We start from the raw sequence: 17,691 nt of genomic DNA, 5'->3' as shown, positions 1-17,691 counted from the left end.
CACCAAATACTTATTTTCCACCATAATTTGCAAATAAATTCTTTCCAGATCAGCCAATGTGATTGTCTGGATTTTTTTTCTCATTTTGTCTCTCATAGTTGAGGTCTACCTATGATGCCAATTACAGGCCTCTCTCATCTTTGTAAGTGGGAGAACTTGTACAATTGGTGGCTGACTACATACTTTTTTGCCCCACTGTATATATATATATATATATATATATATATATATAGTTACATAGTTAGTCTGGCTGAAAAAAGGCAAAAGTCCATTCCAGTTCAACCAAAAAAAAAAAAAAATGTAAATAAATATACACACACTACATGTTGAAATGCATTTTTATTACAAAATATATGAAAAATATTTTAAAAAATACATTTCAAATATACTGTATGTCTTTAAAAATACAAATCTGCATTTTTGGAATGTATTTACAAATATATGTAAAAATATATGTTAAAATTACTTTTTTATATGTTAAAAAAAATCTGAAGAATATGTTATTTGTAATATATATATATATATATATATATATATATATATATATATATATATACTGCATGTTGAAGTGCATTTTTTATTACAAAATATCTGAAAAATATTTTTAAAAATATTCTTCAGATTTTTTTTAACATATAAAAAAAGTCATTTTAACATATATATTTACATATATTGGTAAATGCAAAAAAAATATTTTTCATATATTTTGTAATATATATATATATATATATATATATATATATTTATTGACGACCACCCCCTATTAAAGAAAACTTGTGCTAAGGTTACCTCCTACATGGAGAGAAAAATATATTTGAAATATATTTTTCTTCCATGTGGGTAACCTTAGCACAAGTTTTCTTTAATAGTGGGTGGTCGTCAAGGTTGTATTTCATCACCTAGTTCTGCCGGTGTGACATGTTTCAGTTACTGGGAGATAGAAGAGGAGAGCTTGAGGCAGCTTGCAGGAGGGCAGCACAGGTAGGTATTCATCAGTGTGAGCATGCTCATTAAATGTCCAATGAGGGGATAGAGACTGAGGGCTGGCATAGGAAGCTGCAGCGTGGCAGAGCTGCCTGGATCGCAAGGCTAGCTGGACAGAACTGCAAAACCTCGGGCAGGTAAAACCTTTCTAATATTTGTATTTCAACTGATGCAGCCTTTCTGTCTGGAGTTCCTCTTTAAGATATCTTGCAGCGTGACCGAGCTTGTGGCATTTGCAATTTTCAGCAACGTGACTGTAATGCAGCAGAATGAGTCAGCCGTGTCTATCAGCGTGTTTGTAGGAGCAGCAGAATGCAAACATTATTTGAGGAGGAAAAATGCAAAGTCTGCAACAAAAAAAAAAAAGCCTAGCTAGCCAAGGCTTTGCTCCATCTAATAAGTAATAAAAAGGAACACTCACTGTTTGTCAGCAGGCCTGGACATTCCGGTTGTAGGCCGGGCAGACAGGCTGAATCGGCAACTAACTAGTGACAAATGATGACTCTCCTTTAAAAGAAAATTTTTTATATATGTATAAAAAAAAACAATATATATGTCATTTTCATAAACTTTATTTTTCTGTATTTCCCCCCCCCAAAAAATACAATGTCTAAAAATATTTCATATGAAATTGAAAAAATACTTTTAAATTATTTAAAGTATACATTTTAAATAATTAAATTATATAGTATTATATTTTATTTTATCATCATTTTATTTTTAATTTCATTTATTATAGATATTTGTGTGTATTTATTCTAGAAAAAATAAAATATTCAATAAACATATTTTAAAAGAAAATGTTTTATATATGTATAAAAAAAACAATATATATGTCATTTTCATACACTTTATTTTTCTGTATTTCCCCCCCCAAAAAATACAATGTCTAAAAATATTTCATATGAAATTGAAAAAATACTTTTAAATGATTTAAATTATACATTTTAAATGATTAAATTATATAGTATTATATTTTATTTTATCATCATTTTATTTTTAATTTCATTTATTATAGATATTTGTGTGTATTTATTCTAGAAAAAATAAAATATTCAATAAACATATTTTAAAAGAACATTTTTTATATATGTATAAAAAAAACAATATATATGTCATTTTCATACACTTTATTTTTCTGTATTTTCCCAATAAAAAAAATACAATGTCTAAAAATATTTCATATGAAATTGAAAAAATACTTTTAAATTATTTAAATTATACATTTTAAATAATGAAATTATATAGTATTATATTTTATTTTATCATCATTTTATTTTTAATTTAATTTATTATAGATATTTGTGTGTATTTATTCTAGAAAAAATAAAATATTCAATAAACATATTTTAAAAGAACATTTTTTATATATGTATAAAAAAAACAATATATATGTCATTTTCATACACTTTATTTTTCTGTATTTTCCCAATAAAAAAAATACGTCTAAAAATATTTCATATGAAATTGAAAAAATACTTTTAAATTATTTAAATTATACATTTTAAATAATTAAATTATATAGTATTATATTTTATTTTATCATCATTTTATTTTTAATTTCATTTATTATAGATATTTGTGTGTATTTATTCTAGAAAAAATAAAATATTCAATAAACATATTTTAAAAGAACATTTTTTATATATGTATAAAAAAAACAATATATATGTCATTTTCATACACTTTATTTTTCTGTATTTTCTCAATAAAAAAAATACAATGTCTAAAAATATTTCATATGAAATTGAAAAAATACTTTTAAATGATTTAAATTATACATTTTAAATGATTAAATTATATAGTATTATATTTTATTTTATCATCATTTTATTTTTAATTTCATTTATTATAGATATTTGTGTGTATTTATTCTAGAAAAAATTAAATATTCAATAAACATAATTCACATTTACCATTTGTAGTAAGTAGAGGGAGCTATAGTCAACCTATTGCTTCCTGATGGCTCTTATTTAGGGATGTTGCCCTAAGAAAAGGCCATACATTTTATTTTTATGCATTTTTCCCAACAAAAATACAATGTCTAAAAATATTTCATATGAAATTGAAAAAATACTTTTAAATGATTTAAATTATATATTTTAAATGATTAAATTATATAGTATTATACATTTTAAATGATTATATAGTATTATATTTTATTTTATCATAATTTTATTTTTAATTTCATTTATTATAGATATTTGTGTGTATTTATTCTAGAAAAAATTAAATATTCAATAAACATATTTTAAAAGAAAATTTTTTATATATGTATTAAAAAAAACAATATATATGTCATTTTCATACACTTTATTTTTCTGTATTTTCCCCCCCCAAAAAATACAATGTCTAAAAATATTTCATATGAAATTGAAAAAATACTTTTAAATGATTTAAATTATAGTATGGAAATTATGAAATTGTATAGTATCAGATTTTATTTTATTATACTTTTATTTTTAATTTAATTAATTATAGATGCTGCCCTAAGAAAAGGCCATAATTGCTCAGAGAAATGTAATTCTCCCCTCTAACGCTCATAGATGAAATGGAAAAGTCTTTAGATTTACACCATTCTGCTGCATTAATGGGCTGTGCCAATTCACACTGTCCTGCTGTGGTAATGGGTGGGGCCAGTTTACATTGTCCTGCTGCAGTAATGGGTCCGGTCGGTCCACACTGTCCTTCTGCAGTAGTGGGTGGGGCTGATCCACATTGTCCTGCTGTGGTAACGGGTGTGGCCAGTTCAGTGTCCTGCTGCAGTAATGGGTGGAGCTGGTTCACACTTTCCTGCTGCAGTAATGGGTGGGGCCAGTTCACACTTTCCTGCTGTGGTAATGGGTGGGGTCAGTCCACACTGTCCTGTTGTGGTAATGGGTGGGGCCAGGTCACTGTCCTGCTGCAGTAATGGGTGGGGTCAGTCCACACTGTCCTGTTGTGGTAATGGGTGGGGCCAGGTCACTGTCCTGCTGCAGTAATGGGTGTGGCCAGTTCACACTGTCCTGCTCTGGCAATGGGTAGACATGGTTCACACTGTCCTGCTGCAGTAATGGGAAGGGGGGGGGGTTGGTCAACACTGTCCTGCAGCGCTTTCAAATGCCACTTTATGCATTGATATACCTCCTTAGACCCAGTCTGTCTGGACAATATGGTCCCTTGTTGACTTGGTCACTATCCACAGGCAACTTAACTCTTCAATAAGACAGTTGAATCCAATGAAAATCTACTTCAGACAAATGCAGTGCGAGGGATGTTTTTTGCAGTATCTGTAAGAAGACATTTTTGAACGCCTGTCTCTGTGAATAACTAACACTGACTGACTGAGGGAACACAGAAGAAGTGGGGAGGGTCTAGCTAAGACTAAACCAACTAGCACTAAACAGGAGGGGAGGACAGAGGCAGATACCAAAATCACAACAGTAAAAAAACAGTTGTATTGGCCAGAATCCACCATTAGATGTCAGCATGCTACAAAAAAAAAAAGATAAACCTCATGCTGTTCAATACTAGACATAATACATGACAGTGGGGCAGAACACCCTTGATGGTGTCTGAAGATAGCAGAACTGAACCTTCAATTAGAATCAGCAAAATACATTCCAGGGGTATCAAAAATGGCTTTAGAAAGTAGCCACAGCCTGAGTAAGAAAGCCTAACCCCTGCCAGCATGCTGCAAACAAGGTCCCTTGCTCTCTGGGGGGAAGCAGGGGTCTCTCTGCAGAGGTCTGGCATGCCCCCCTGAGAGCTAGAGCTCTCCAATCAGCAGGCAGCATTATATTTGATTGCAGAACTCCAGCCCTGTGCTGGCAGGGGACAAGCTTTTCTACTCATGTTGTGGCCAGGGGCGGACTGACAACTAATGGGGCCCCCGGGCAATAGGGGATCATGGGGCCCCTGTGTCCTTGCCCAAACTCAAAAAAGCCTATGAAAAAAGGTACCAGGGGCATCTCATGGGGCCCCTTACTGACCCCGGGCCCTCGGGCAGTGCCCGAGTTTCCAAATGGTCAGTCCACCCCTGGTTGTGGCTGATTTCATCTGAAGGTTCAGTTGGGCTTTAACAAAGAATAATAGGAGGCGATTGCTTCCAATGGGTGGCTAAGTTGCTGACCGATGCATTTTGGAATGACACGCTCTTTGGCACTTCCAAGTCGGTGGGCACATCTCGCAGGTGCCTACAATAAATTACAGCCACGGAAAATGGGAGTCGCAGCGCCTTGTGAAGACCGGGTTTGTTTTCGTCTGGTGGAGTGGGACAGAAAGTTGGACCGGAGCTGAATCCCCAGAGGTGACTCGATCTTCCATCCACATGTTGACATTTTCTTCCCATGGCTTTGCGTCTGCTTCAGCCGGGATCAGACAGGAGAAGCATTGACAAGACGTCCCCGCCGCAGAACAATGGCGCATTGTGTCCCCGGCCATTCTTGTCAGTTCAGAGGGGAAGTGACCGACAGGCACACAAACTGTTTACTGACTCCTCGACAGAAGGGCAACCAGAGCGCCAGAACTCGCTATCTGGGGGCAAGAGGTGTCACCTCCCGCCGGCTGACAGGACCAGGCTGTGGTCACGGCGATGGCGGGGATGGACATGGAGGCTTGAGGGTGCCCGCCGCTTCATGGAGATGTAGATGGAGGTCAGGAATTAGGATCAGTCTCTCAAGGTGAGATCCCCAATGAATCATGATAGATAGATAGATAGATAGATAGATGATAGATAGATAGATAGATAGATAGATAGATAGATAGATAGATAGATAGATAGATAGATAGATAATAGATAGATAATAGATAGATAGATAGATAATAGATAGATAGATAATGGATAGATAGATAGATAGATAGATAGATAGATAGATAGATAGATAGATAGATAGATAGATAGATAATAGATAGATAGATAGATGATAGATAGATAGATAGATAGATAGATAGATAGATAGATAGATAGATAAATAGATAGATAGATAGATAATAGATAGATAGATAGATAGATAGATAGATAATAGATAGATAGATAGATAAATAGATAGATAGATAGATAGATAATAGATAGATAGATAGATAGATAGATAGATAGATAGATAGATAATAGATAGATAGATAATAGATAGATAGATAATAGATAGATAAATAGATAGATAGATAGATAATAGATAGATAAATAGATAGATAATAGATAGATAGATAGATAGATAGATAGATAGATAGATAATAGATAGATAATAGATAGATAGATAGATAGATAAATAGATAGATAGATAATAGATAGATAGATAGATAGATAGATAGATAGATAGATAGATAGATAATAGATAGATAATAGATAGATAGATAAATAGATAGATAGATAGATAGATAATAGATAGATAAATAGATAGATAGATAGATAATAGATAGATAAATAGATAGATAATAGATAGATAGATAGATAGATAGATAATAGATAGATAGATAGATAGATAATAGATAGATAGATAGATAGATAGATAGATAGATAATAGATAGATAATAGATAGATAGATAGATAGATAGATAGATAGATAGATAATAGATAGATAGATAGATAGATAGATAGATAGATAGATAGATAGATAAATAGATAGATAGATAGATAGATAGATAGATAGATAATAGATAGATAGATAATAGATAGATAGATAATAGATAGATAATAGATAGATAGATAGATAGATAGATAGATAGATAGATAGATAGATAGATAGATAATAGATAGATAAATAGATAGATAGATAGATAAATAGATAGATAGATAGATAATAGATAGATAAATAGATAGATAGATAGATAGATAATAGATAGATAAATAGATAGATAATAGATAGATAGATAGATAGATAGATAGATAGATAATAGATAGATAATAGATAGATAGATAGATAGATAGATAGATAAATAGATAATAGATAGATAATAGATAGATAATAGATAGATAGATAGATAGATAGATAGATAGATAGATAGATAGATAATAGATAGATAGATAATAGATAGATAGATAGATAATAGATAGATAGATAATAGATAGATAGATAATAGATAGATAATAGATAGATAGATAGATAGATAGATAGATAGATAGATAGATAATAGATAGATAGATAATAGATAGATAGATAGATAATAGATAGATAGATAGATAGATAATAGATAGATAATAGATAGATAGATAGATAGATAGATAGATAGATAATAGATAGATAGATAGATAGATAGATAGATAGATAGATAGATAGATAATAGATAGATAATAGATAGATAGATAGATAGATAGATAGATAGATAGATAATAGATAATAGATAGATAGATAGATAATAGATAGATAGATAGATAGATAGATAGATAGATAGATAGATAGATAATAGATAGATAGATAGATAGATAGATAGATAATAGATAGATAGATAGATAGATAATAGATAGATAGATAGATAGATAGATAGATAATAGATAGATAATAGATAGATAATAGATAGATACTGTAGATGGATAAATAAATTGGACAATCATACTACACAAATACAATCCATCAGTAGGGCTCTTCGGACGGATATCTGGAAGGCTGAGGTCTATGGGTGAGGGAAATGTCATGTGTGAGGTCATTGTGGAAAATCAGCGTCCAATCTTATGTCATGTCGGTAATTTGTGGACTGACTGAGTGTAGATTCCCTCTTGTGTCTCCCAGGCAGATCACAGGCTGCTCTATCCAAAGATGAAAGGAATCGTCCCTCTTCTGCTTTTGCTGTTCTCTTCTGTCTCCATCGAGGATCCTGCGGTCTATCGTGACGCCGACCGGAATCAAGGTCTGCCACATTGGGGGGGTCCTGGGTTGCCGGCACAGTCCCGTGATAAGGGTGAAATAAAATGGACGCGTATCCAAATTCATGATTTAATCTATATAGAATGACGTTCATAGAGGGTCAAAGGTTGTGTGTTTGGATACAAATCTCCTACCCACATTTCCACCCACCTGGTTCCATGGAACACAATCTCACTTTAGAGCTGCTGTAAATTATTTAGAACAAGACCACCATGGTGTTCTCCTTGGAGAACATAAAGAAAAAAAAACTGGTGGCAGGGGCAGGTGGGAGTTGCAGGCCCTCTTCTTCTCAGGCACCCTGGAATTTAGGGCTTCTGGGGCATTTAAGCAGATATTTAGACATCTTTGGTAAGCAATGGGTATGGCACTTGTGATGTTCTCCTGGTTGACCACAAGATGTCCCCAATGCAAATACTCAACCTTGGCTGTCACATGGGTGACATGGTAACCCTGTCCTTGCCAGTAGATAGGCATCTTGGGTTTGCATAGGTTATACTTAGGAAGACAGGCAATTTCCTGGGTTGGTCTTCAGTAGAGCAGGACAGTTCTGTCTGGTGTCAGGATACAAAACCTCATGTAGACAGTAAGGCAGCACCACCTTTAAGGGGAAACCATCAGACTTTTACAATTGAGACTGACTGGATCCCTTGCTGGGGGATTTTAGAACAGATCCCGGACAGAGAATGTGGTTACACTACCCCACTCCATGAGCAACCAAACCAAGAAACTTTCCACCTTCCTATATATGACCTATGCCTTCCCAAGATGCCCCTCTACTGGCAGGGCCATGGTTACCATGTCCACCATGGAGCTCTAGAAACCAAGGTTTGCTATATGCAATGAGGACAACTGGGGAAACTACACAAGAGCCATACCCTAGAGCAGTGGTCTCCAAACTCTGGCCTGGCGGCCAGATGCGGCCCTATGCTTGCTTTTGTCCTGGCCTTGAGACACTATTCTCATCCACTAATACCAACAATGAGGCATAATTCCCCCACACTGACACCAATGAATGGGCAGAATTCCTCCCAATGACACCAAGGATGGTGCCCAATGACACCAACAATGCAGCACAATGACACCAATAACAGGGCAAAATTCCTCCCATTGACACAAACGATGGGGCACAGTTCCTCCCAATGATACCAATGATGGGGCACCATTCCTCCCGCTGACATCAATGATGGGGCACTATTCCTACCAATGATACCAGTGATGGGCACAATTCCTCCCACTGATACCAATGATGGGCACAATTCCTCCCACTGATACCAATGATGGGGCACTATTCCTCCCACTGACACCAATGATGGGGCACTATTCCTCCCACTGACACCAATGATGGGGCACTATTCCTCCCAATGATACCAATGATGGGGCACTATTCCTCCCACTGATACCAATGATGGGCACAATTCCTCCCACTGATACCAATGATGGGGCACTATTCCTCCCACTGACACCAATGATGGGGCACTATTCCTCCCACTGACACCAATGATGGGGCACTATTCCTCCCACTGATACCAGTGATGGGGCACCATTCCTCCCACTGACATCAATGATGGGGCACTATTCCTCCCACTGATACCAATGATGGGGCACTATTCCTCCCACTGATACCAATGATGGGGCACTATTCCTCCCAATGATACCAGTGATTGGCACAATTCCTCCCAGTGATACCAATGATGGGACACTATTCCTCCCACTGATACCAATGATGGGGCACTATTCCTCCCACTGATACCAATGATGGGGCACTATTCCTCCCACTGATACCAATGATGGGGCACTATTCCTCCCACTGATACCAATGATGGGGCACTATTCCTCCCAATGATACCAATGATGGGGCACTATTCCTCCCAATGATACCAATGATGGGGCTCTATTCCTCCCGCTGACATCAATGATGAGACGCTATTCTACCTACCAACATCACGATGGGGCATTGTTTATTCCCAATGAATTTCTACTCCCAATGGCTATAGTCCAGCCCTCATAAGTCTGAAAGACAGTAAACTAGCCCTTTGTATAGAAAATTTAGAGACCACTGATCTAGAATTTCATACTAAGATGTAATCAAACTTGTTACCCCTTGCAGATCACAACCCTGGATCTCATTACCTCCTGGATCCCATTCTCAATGTGATTCAAAGCACCAGAGGTTCCAACGTCACTCTACCTTGTATCCTGAGACTTCGGCCCAGGAGCTACAAGGTGAAATGGAGCAAGATCAACCCTTTAGACCCCATGGAGAACCTCATTGTCATCACCAACGGCAAGTACCACAAGAATTACGACAAGCTGAGGGGACGAGCCAGAATGAGGAGAAGCCACCGACTTGATGCCTCTCTGGTCATCACCAATGTAACACTGGAGGATGAGGGCCGGTACAAGTGTGAGCTGGTGAATGGCCTGGAGGACCAGAGCCTAACATTGTCCCTACAGCTAGAAGGTAATGTAATCCACTATTACTGCAAGTTTCTAATGGTGTGGGACAGAGTCTATGTCATGGTGTAATGGCTAGTCACATGGAGATATCAAACATGGTTGGATATAGAAGATCAAACCAGTTTACATGACCCTATTTGGCCCAGAGCATGTTGATTAGCTTGGTAATAACCTGAAACTTTTGAAGGCTTCAGAAACTACACCATGTTCAATTCCAGGTGGACAAGCACCTTTGATGTCTCTTGATGGGCAAATCTTTTAAGTTCCACATTCCAGCATCAGCGCGAACTTGTAAAAAGGTCCTAAACTCTTTCCAATGCGGAGAAAGGTACACTGATGTACACAAAATACAATGGCACAGTGTAGGGCCTTATGGGTGTGCTGCATCCCCAGGTTGTCACCTTTATTTGGACTCCACCACAAAATATAGTCCAAAAAGGTCATAATGATGGAGTGAAAACCAAAACTGGATTGGTAAGGTATCTAAAGAACCATATCAAGGAAGAGCTTGGACTGCCCTGTAACGAAATGACTGCTGAAGGTCAACCAAATCCAAGGGCAATCCAGGGTTATGTAGAGTGTCATCTTGGACCTGCCACCATATTGTATAATAACGTACAGGTCACCTTTTATAGCTTCATCATTTACCACAGATCAGGTCAGGGGCGGTATGACAACTCAAGGGGCCGCCGGGCAATAGGGGATCATGGGGCCCATGTGTCCTTGCCCACACTCAAAGCACACCCAAAAATACCTACAAAAGGTACAAGGGGCATGTCATGGGGCCCCCTACTGACCCCAGGCCCTCGGGCAGTGCCCGAGTGCTCGAATGGTCAGTCCGCCCCTGGATCAGGTATTTCCTAGTTTACAGAGTTTATTACCAGCTGTCATAAACTTGTTGTCAGACCACTTCCCACCCGCTAGGCAAGTAGGAGGTGTCCGGCAGGGTCAGTTTGATGGTCTGTAAGTGGCTAGATAGGGGTCCGTAATGTCAAATGTTCTTTTTGTTGCTAGAACTTTCTTTCCAATGTTCTAGGAGTAGTATTTCCATACCAGTCCAGAGAAGGGCGCTATCGTTTTAATTACGTTGAAGCGCGACAAGCTTGCGAGGAACAAGATGGAAGACTGGCGACTTACACCCAACTTTACCAAGGTGAGTCTATATTGTCCACATATCATTTACAGAGATGTAATAGTCCAACCTGGGCAGGAAATAATTGATTCCATCTCCCTCCTCGTTGCCAGCATGGACAGATGGCCTTGACTGGTGCAATGCCGGATGGCTCCTCGAGGGCGGGGTTCATTACCCAGTTATTGTCCCCCGGCAACCGTGTGGTGGGGACCTTCCTCCCGGAATACGAAGCTACGGCCCCAAAGATCAGCTGAAGGACAAATTCGATGCCTTCTGCTTCACATCAGCTCTGAACGGTACTATGATTATAAATGTTATTAAAGCAACGGTTGCTTGTGATCATTTCCACCATAACAATCGAAGCCAACCCTAAAGGAGCGTACAGTCCCTTGCCACAAAAAAATACCCTTTAGGACCAAAAATTCCAAAAAAGTCATCCCCACTTAGACCTTTCATAGCATCCTACAAATGGATTTTTAACCACTTCCCGTCCGGCCCATGTACATAAACGGCCAGATGGGAGCAGTGCGGGATTGGGTTGCCGTTCATAAACGGCACCCGCATTTTGAGGTTGTGCGTGCTCCCTGCGAGTGCGCGGCACCACTATCCGGAACACCAATCGCTGTACGGGACCTCTATGTGAGGTCCCGATCATGTGATCACTGATTGGCCAATCAGTGATCACATGAATAGTAGTAAGCAAGATGTCACTTCTGACATCATTGCTTACTACGTGTGAAATCTGTGAATGATCACAGAGATCACATGGTACAGGGCTATTCACAACAGCCTTGTACCATGTGACAAGCTGTGACCAATCACAGCTTACACAGTATTTCTCAATGGCTGCAAGAATGCAGCCAGAGAGAAGGAGAAATGATTGCTTTTACAGGAGACAGGCAGTTCCTCTAGGAGGGCTGGACAGGGCCGTAGAAGGTCCTTAACCCATCAGCAGGACCGGTATCTGCTCCCTTGTGCAAGGAGGGACAGGATGAGCCCTGCCAGAGCCCTACAAAATGACCTCCAGCAGGCCACTGGTGTGAATGTCTCTGACCAATCAGAAACAGACTTCATGAGGGTGGCCTGAGGGCCCGATGTTCTCTAGTGGGCCCTGTGCTCGCGGCCCAGCACCATAGAGCTGGATTGGCATTTGCCATTAAACCCCAGAATTGGCAGGTCCACCACTAGAGCCCTGTGCTTTTCACAGATGAGAGCAGGTTCACCCTGAGCACATGTGACAGACGTGAAATGGTCTGGAGAAGCCGTGGAGAACGTTCTGCTGCCTGTAACATGGTTCAGTATGACCGTTTTGGTGGTGGGTCAGTGATGGTCTGGGGAGGCATATCCATGGAGGGACGCACAGACCTCTACAGGGTAGACAATGGCACCCTGACTGCCATTAGGTATCAGGATGAGATCCTTGGACCCATTGTCAGACCCTAAGCTGGTGCAGTGGAACCTGGGTTCCTCCTGGTGCAGTGGGTCCTGGATTCCTCCTGGTGCAGTGGGTCCTGGATTCCTCCTGGTGCAGTGGGTCCTGGGTTCCTCCTGGTGCAGTGGGTCCTGGGTTCCTTCTGGTGCAGTGGATCCTGGGTTCCTCCTGGTGCAGTGGGTCCTTGGTTCCTTCTGGTGCAGTGGGTCCTGGGTTCCTCCTGGTGCAGTGGGTCCTGGGTTCCTCCTGGTGCGGTGGGTCCTGGGTTCCTCCTGGTGCGGTGGGTCCTGGGTTCCTTCTGGTGCAGGGGGTCCTGGGTTCCTCCTGGTGCGGTGGGTCCTGGGTTCCTCCTGGTGCAGTTGGTCCTGAGTTCCTCCTGGTGCAGTGGGTCCTGGGTTCCTTCTGGTGCAGTGTGTCCTGGGTTCCTCCTGGTGCGGTGGGTCCTGGGTTCCTCCTGGTGCAGTGGGTCCTGGGTTCCTCCTGGTGCAGTGGGTCCTGGGTTCCTCCTGGTGCAGTGGGTCCTGGGTTCCTCCTGGTGTAGTGGGTCCTGGGTTCCTCCTGGTGTAGTGGGTCCTGGGTTCCTCCTGGTGCAGTGGGTCCTGGGTTCCTTCTGGTGCAGTGGGTCCTGGGTTCCTTCTGGTGCAGTGGGTCCCGGGTTCCTCCTGGTGCAGTGGGTCCCGGGTTCCTCCTGGTGCAGTGGGTCCCGGGTTCCTCCTGGTGCAGTGGGTCCCGGGTTCCTCCTGGTGCAGTGGGTCCCGGGTTCCTCCTGGTGCAGTGGGTCCTGGGTTCCTCCTGGTGCAGTGGGTCCCGGGTTCCTCCTGGTGCAGTGTGTCCCGGGTTCCTCCTGGTGCAGTGGGTCCCGAGTTCCTCCTGGTGCAGTGGGTCCCGGGTTCCTCCTGGTGCAGTGGGTCCCGGGTGCCTGCTGGTGCAGTGGGTCCTGGGTTCCTGCTGGTGCAGTGGGTCCTGGGTTCCTCCTGGTGCAGTGGGTCCTGGGTTCCTCCTGGTGCAGTGTGTCCTGGGTTCCTCCTGGTGTAGTGGGTCCTGGGTTCCTTCTGGTGCAGTGGGTCCTGGTTTCCTCCTGGTGCAGTGGGTCCTGGGTTCCTTCTGGTGCAGTGGGTCCCGGGTTCCTCCTGGTGCAGTGTGTCCCGGGTTCCTCCTGGTGCAGTGTGTCCCGGGTTCCTCCTGGTGCAGTGGGTCCAGGGTTCCTCCTGGTGCAGTGGGTCCCGGGTTCCTCCTGGTGCAGTTGGTCCAGGGTTCCTCCTGGTGCAGTGGGTCCTGGGTTCCTCCTGGTGCACGACAATGCCCGGCCTCATGTGGGGAGAGTATGCAGGCAGTTCCTGGAGGATGAAGGAATTGATACCATTGAATGGCCCCCACACTCTCCTGACCTAAATCCAATAGAACACCTCTGGGATGTCATGTTTCGGTCCATCCAACGCCGCCAGGTTGCACCTCAGACTGTCCAGGAGCTCAGTGATGTCCTGGTCCAGATCTGGGAGGAAATCCCCCAGGACACCATCCGTGGTCTCATTAGGACCCTCCCCCGACGTTGTCAGGCATGCATACAAGCACATGGGGGCCACACAAACTACTGAGGACCATTCTGAGTTGCTGCAATGACCTTTCACCAACATGGACTCGCCTGCTGCATCATTTTATCTCTTTGATTTTCGGGGTGTCTTTGAATTCAGTCCTCTGCAGGTCGATCATTTTCATTTCCATCAAACGATGGGGCGTCCTTACGTTCCTCACCCATCACCCCGTCCATGTCAGTATAGAGATCCAGCAGGAGATTCTCCCCATTGAGATCTGATGGGTTTTCAAAGTCTTCCTTTCATTTTTTTGAGCAGTGTATTTCATAGGCCCTGCAGGTGGCTGCATACTTTAAAATGACCACAAGATGGCAATGTATCCCAGCTCACATGACCCTTGTAGTACCTAGAGGTTTTTATTACTCGTATTACCGCCCCCCCTCTTTTATATACAGTTTAGGATGCTTTATCTTCTTTTTCAGGTCGAGTTTTCTTCGTCCACGGCCCGATGAACTTCACAGAAGCCCTGGACGCCTGCTTGGCCCGCAAGGCTCAGGTCGCCAAGGTCGGCCACTTATACGCCGCGTGGAGGTTTTCCGGCTTGGACCGCTGCGACGGAGGCTGGTTGCTGGACGGTAGCGTCCGCTTTCCCATCGCTGACCCCCGGGAGAGGTGTGGGGGTCTCCCCGACCCGGGAGTGAGGAGCTTCGGCTACCCCAGCCAGAAAGAACGACTTTACGGTGTGTATTGTTACGCCGCGGTTTAGGGAGCGCCTGCCGCACCATCGCCTTTGGGATATCTGCATGAGGACGTCCGGACTTCGACAAAATGGCGTCCGCTTACCAACTGAAGCGTGTGAGAGAGGAAGGATTGAGATTGAGGTCAGCCAACACAGCCGAGTCGGCGACCTCACTTTTCTTTTCTGAAGTTAAGCAATGCAGCTTGGTCACGGACCCGCCCCCCAGCCTGTGATTGGATAAGGAAGGAAAGGCGGAACGCTGATGACTTTCTTACTTTCCCCTTCTGCTTCTGAAAGCACGGCGACAGACCTGTGATTGGCTCCTTGTGTTGCCCCTCCCCCCGGTTAGTCTGAGAGCTGCAGTGCGGGGGGGGTTACATATATATATTTACTTTTTCCTAAAATTAACCCGTAACCCGATTAAATGGCGCTTTCTATGTGATTTCCGGAGTTACGTCGTCATGGAGGATGCCGGCCCAGGAAGATCGAACGTTCCTGAGAAACAAGTCAGAGATCATCGAATTTCTAACGTTTTCTTGTTATCCATTTCCGTTTATTCATTATTCAATTTGATTTGAATTCAATAAAAAAAAAATTCAAATCAGATTTCGAATTTGGATTTATTCTGTTCAAAATTTGAATTTCAGAAGACGGTTGTATTCTTTTTATTGTATTCTTTTCTATTCTATTCTCTTATTGTCTATTCTTTTCTATTTTATTCTATTCACATTTCAGAAGACGGTTATATTCTTTCCATTGTATTCTATTCTATTTTTTTTTCTATTCTATTATTTTCTATTCTGTTCTATTCTCTTGTATATGGTGTGTCAGTGAGCGCTATGGGTGTGTAGAAAGGTATAAGCTGCTGGCACTAAAGGACCACCCTTGGTATCCTCACTAGTGAATGAAATATAAGCTATTATATATTATTATTATATTTATAAATTAAATTATATTTTGTGTTCTATTCTCTTATTTTCTATTCAAAATTTGAATTTCAGAAGACGGTTATATTCTTTCCATTGTATTCTATTCTATTTTTTTTCATATTCTATTATTTTTTATTCTGCTCTATTCTCTTATTTTCTATTCTCTTCTATTTTATTCTTTACAAAATTTGAATTTCAGAAGACGGTTATATTCTTTTTATTGTTTTCTATTCACTTCTGTTCTATTCTCCTATTTTCTGTTCTTTTCTATTTTATTCTATTCGAAGTGCAGAAGACGGTTATATTCTTTCTATTGTATTCTATTGTATCGTTTTTTTCTATTCTATTCTTTTCTATTCTCCTATTTTTTATTATTTTCTATTTTATTCTATTCGAAATTTGAATTACAGAAAATAGTTATATTCTTTCTGTTTTATTCTATTCTTTTCTATTCTCTTATTTTCTATTCTCTTATTTTCTGTTCTTTTCTATTTTATTCTATTCGAAATTTGAATTGCATAAGACGGTTATATTCTTCCTATTGTATTACAGTTTTTTGTTTTTTTCTATTCTATTCTTTTCTGTTCTGTTCTCTTATTTTCTATTTAATTTTATTCTATTCGAAATTTGAATTTTGGAAGATGGTTATATTCTTCCTTTTTTATTTTATTCTATTCTAATCTATTCTATGCAAGTTCAAATTTATTCTCTGCAAAATTCGAATTTCAGAAGACAGTAATATTCTATTTTATTCTATTTTTTTTTTCTATTCCGTTCTATTCTCCTATTTTCTATTCTTTTCAATTTTATTCTATTCGAAATTCGAATTTCAGAAGAGGGTTATATGCTTTCTATTGTATTCTATTATTTTCTGTTCTTTTCTATTTTATTCTCTTCCAAACTTGAATTGCATAAGACGGTTATATTCTTCCTATTGTATTCCAGTCTTTTGTTTTTTCTATTCTATTCTTTTCTATTCCGTTCTATTCTCTTATTTTCTATTCTTTTCTATTTTATTCTAATCGATTCTATGCAAATTCAAATTTATTCTATACAAAATTCAAATTTTGGAAGACAGTTATATTCTATTCTATAGTTTTTTCTGTTCTGCATTGTCTTATTTTCTATTCTATTCTTTTCTATTGTAATCTATTGTCTTATTTTCTATTCTTTCCTATTTTATTCCAATCTATTCAAAATAATTCTATTGAATTCTATTGTTTTTTCTATTCTAATCTATTCTATGCAAATTCAAATTTATTCTATTAGAAAATTTAAAGTTATATTCTATTCTATAGTTTTTTTCTATTCTATTGTCTTATTTTCTATTCTGTTCTTTTCTATTTTATTCTATTCTATTGTCTTATTTTCTATTCTTTTCTGTTTTATTCCAATCTATTTGAAATTATTCTATTGTTTTTTCTATTCTATTCTAATCTATTCTATGCAAATTCAAATTTATTCTATTCGAAAATTGAAAGTTATTTTCTATTCTATAGTTTTTTTCTATTCTATTGTCTTATTTTCTATTCTATTCTTTTCTATTTTATTCTATTCTATTGTCTTATTTTCTATTCTTTTCTGTTTTATTCAAATCTATTCGAAATTATTCTATTGTTTTTTCTATTCTATTCTAATCTATTCTAT

At 39.4% G+C, this 17,691-nt stretch overlaps 1 protein-coding gene across 3 annotated transcripts; it reads left to right on the top strand.

Annotated features, from left to right (window-relative positions):
- Positions 1-1,003: 1,003 nt before the first annotated feature.
- Positions 1,004-15,721, top strand: HAPLN2 (hyaluronan and proteoglycan link protein 2). Of its 3 annotated transcripts, none has more exons than XM_089662658.1 (6): positions 1,004-1,121; positions 7,689-7,806; positions 9,931-10,284; positions 11,317-11,433; positions 11,526-11,708; positions 14,859-15,721. In XM_089662658.1, the coding sequence occupies exons 2-6, from the start codon at positions 7,716-7,718 to the stop codon at positions 15,140-15,142; spliced, it is 1,029 nt and encodes a 342-aa protein (XP_089518784.1). In that variant the 5' UTR covers positions 1,004-1,121; positions 7,689-7,715; the 3' UTR covers positions 15,143-15,721. The 3 variants fall into 3 exon arrangements, with proteins under 3 accessions (XP_089518784.1, XP_089518785.1, XP_089518783.1); XM_089662659.1 differs by lacking the exon at positions 1,004-1,121 and adding an exon at positions 5,435-5,645 and having other exon boundaries at positions 7,693-7,806; XM_089662657.1 differs by lacking the exon at positions 1,004-1,121 and adding an exon at positions 5,435-5,645.
- Positions 15,722-17,691: the final 1,970 nt, after the last annotated feature.

This window comes from Staurois parvus, unplaced genomic scaffold, assembly GCF_062004578.1.
Source record: "Staurois parvus isolate SC_StPar_1 unplaced genomic scaffold, SC_StPar_1.0 ptg001514l, whole genome shotgun sequence".
Lineage (NCBI taxonomy): Eukaryota > Metazoa > Chordata > Amphibia > Anura > Ranidae > Staurois > Staurois parvus.
This window is presented reverse-complemented; position numbering and strand designations above follow the sequence as displayed.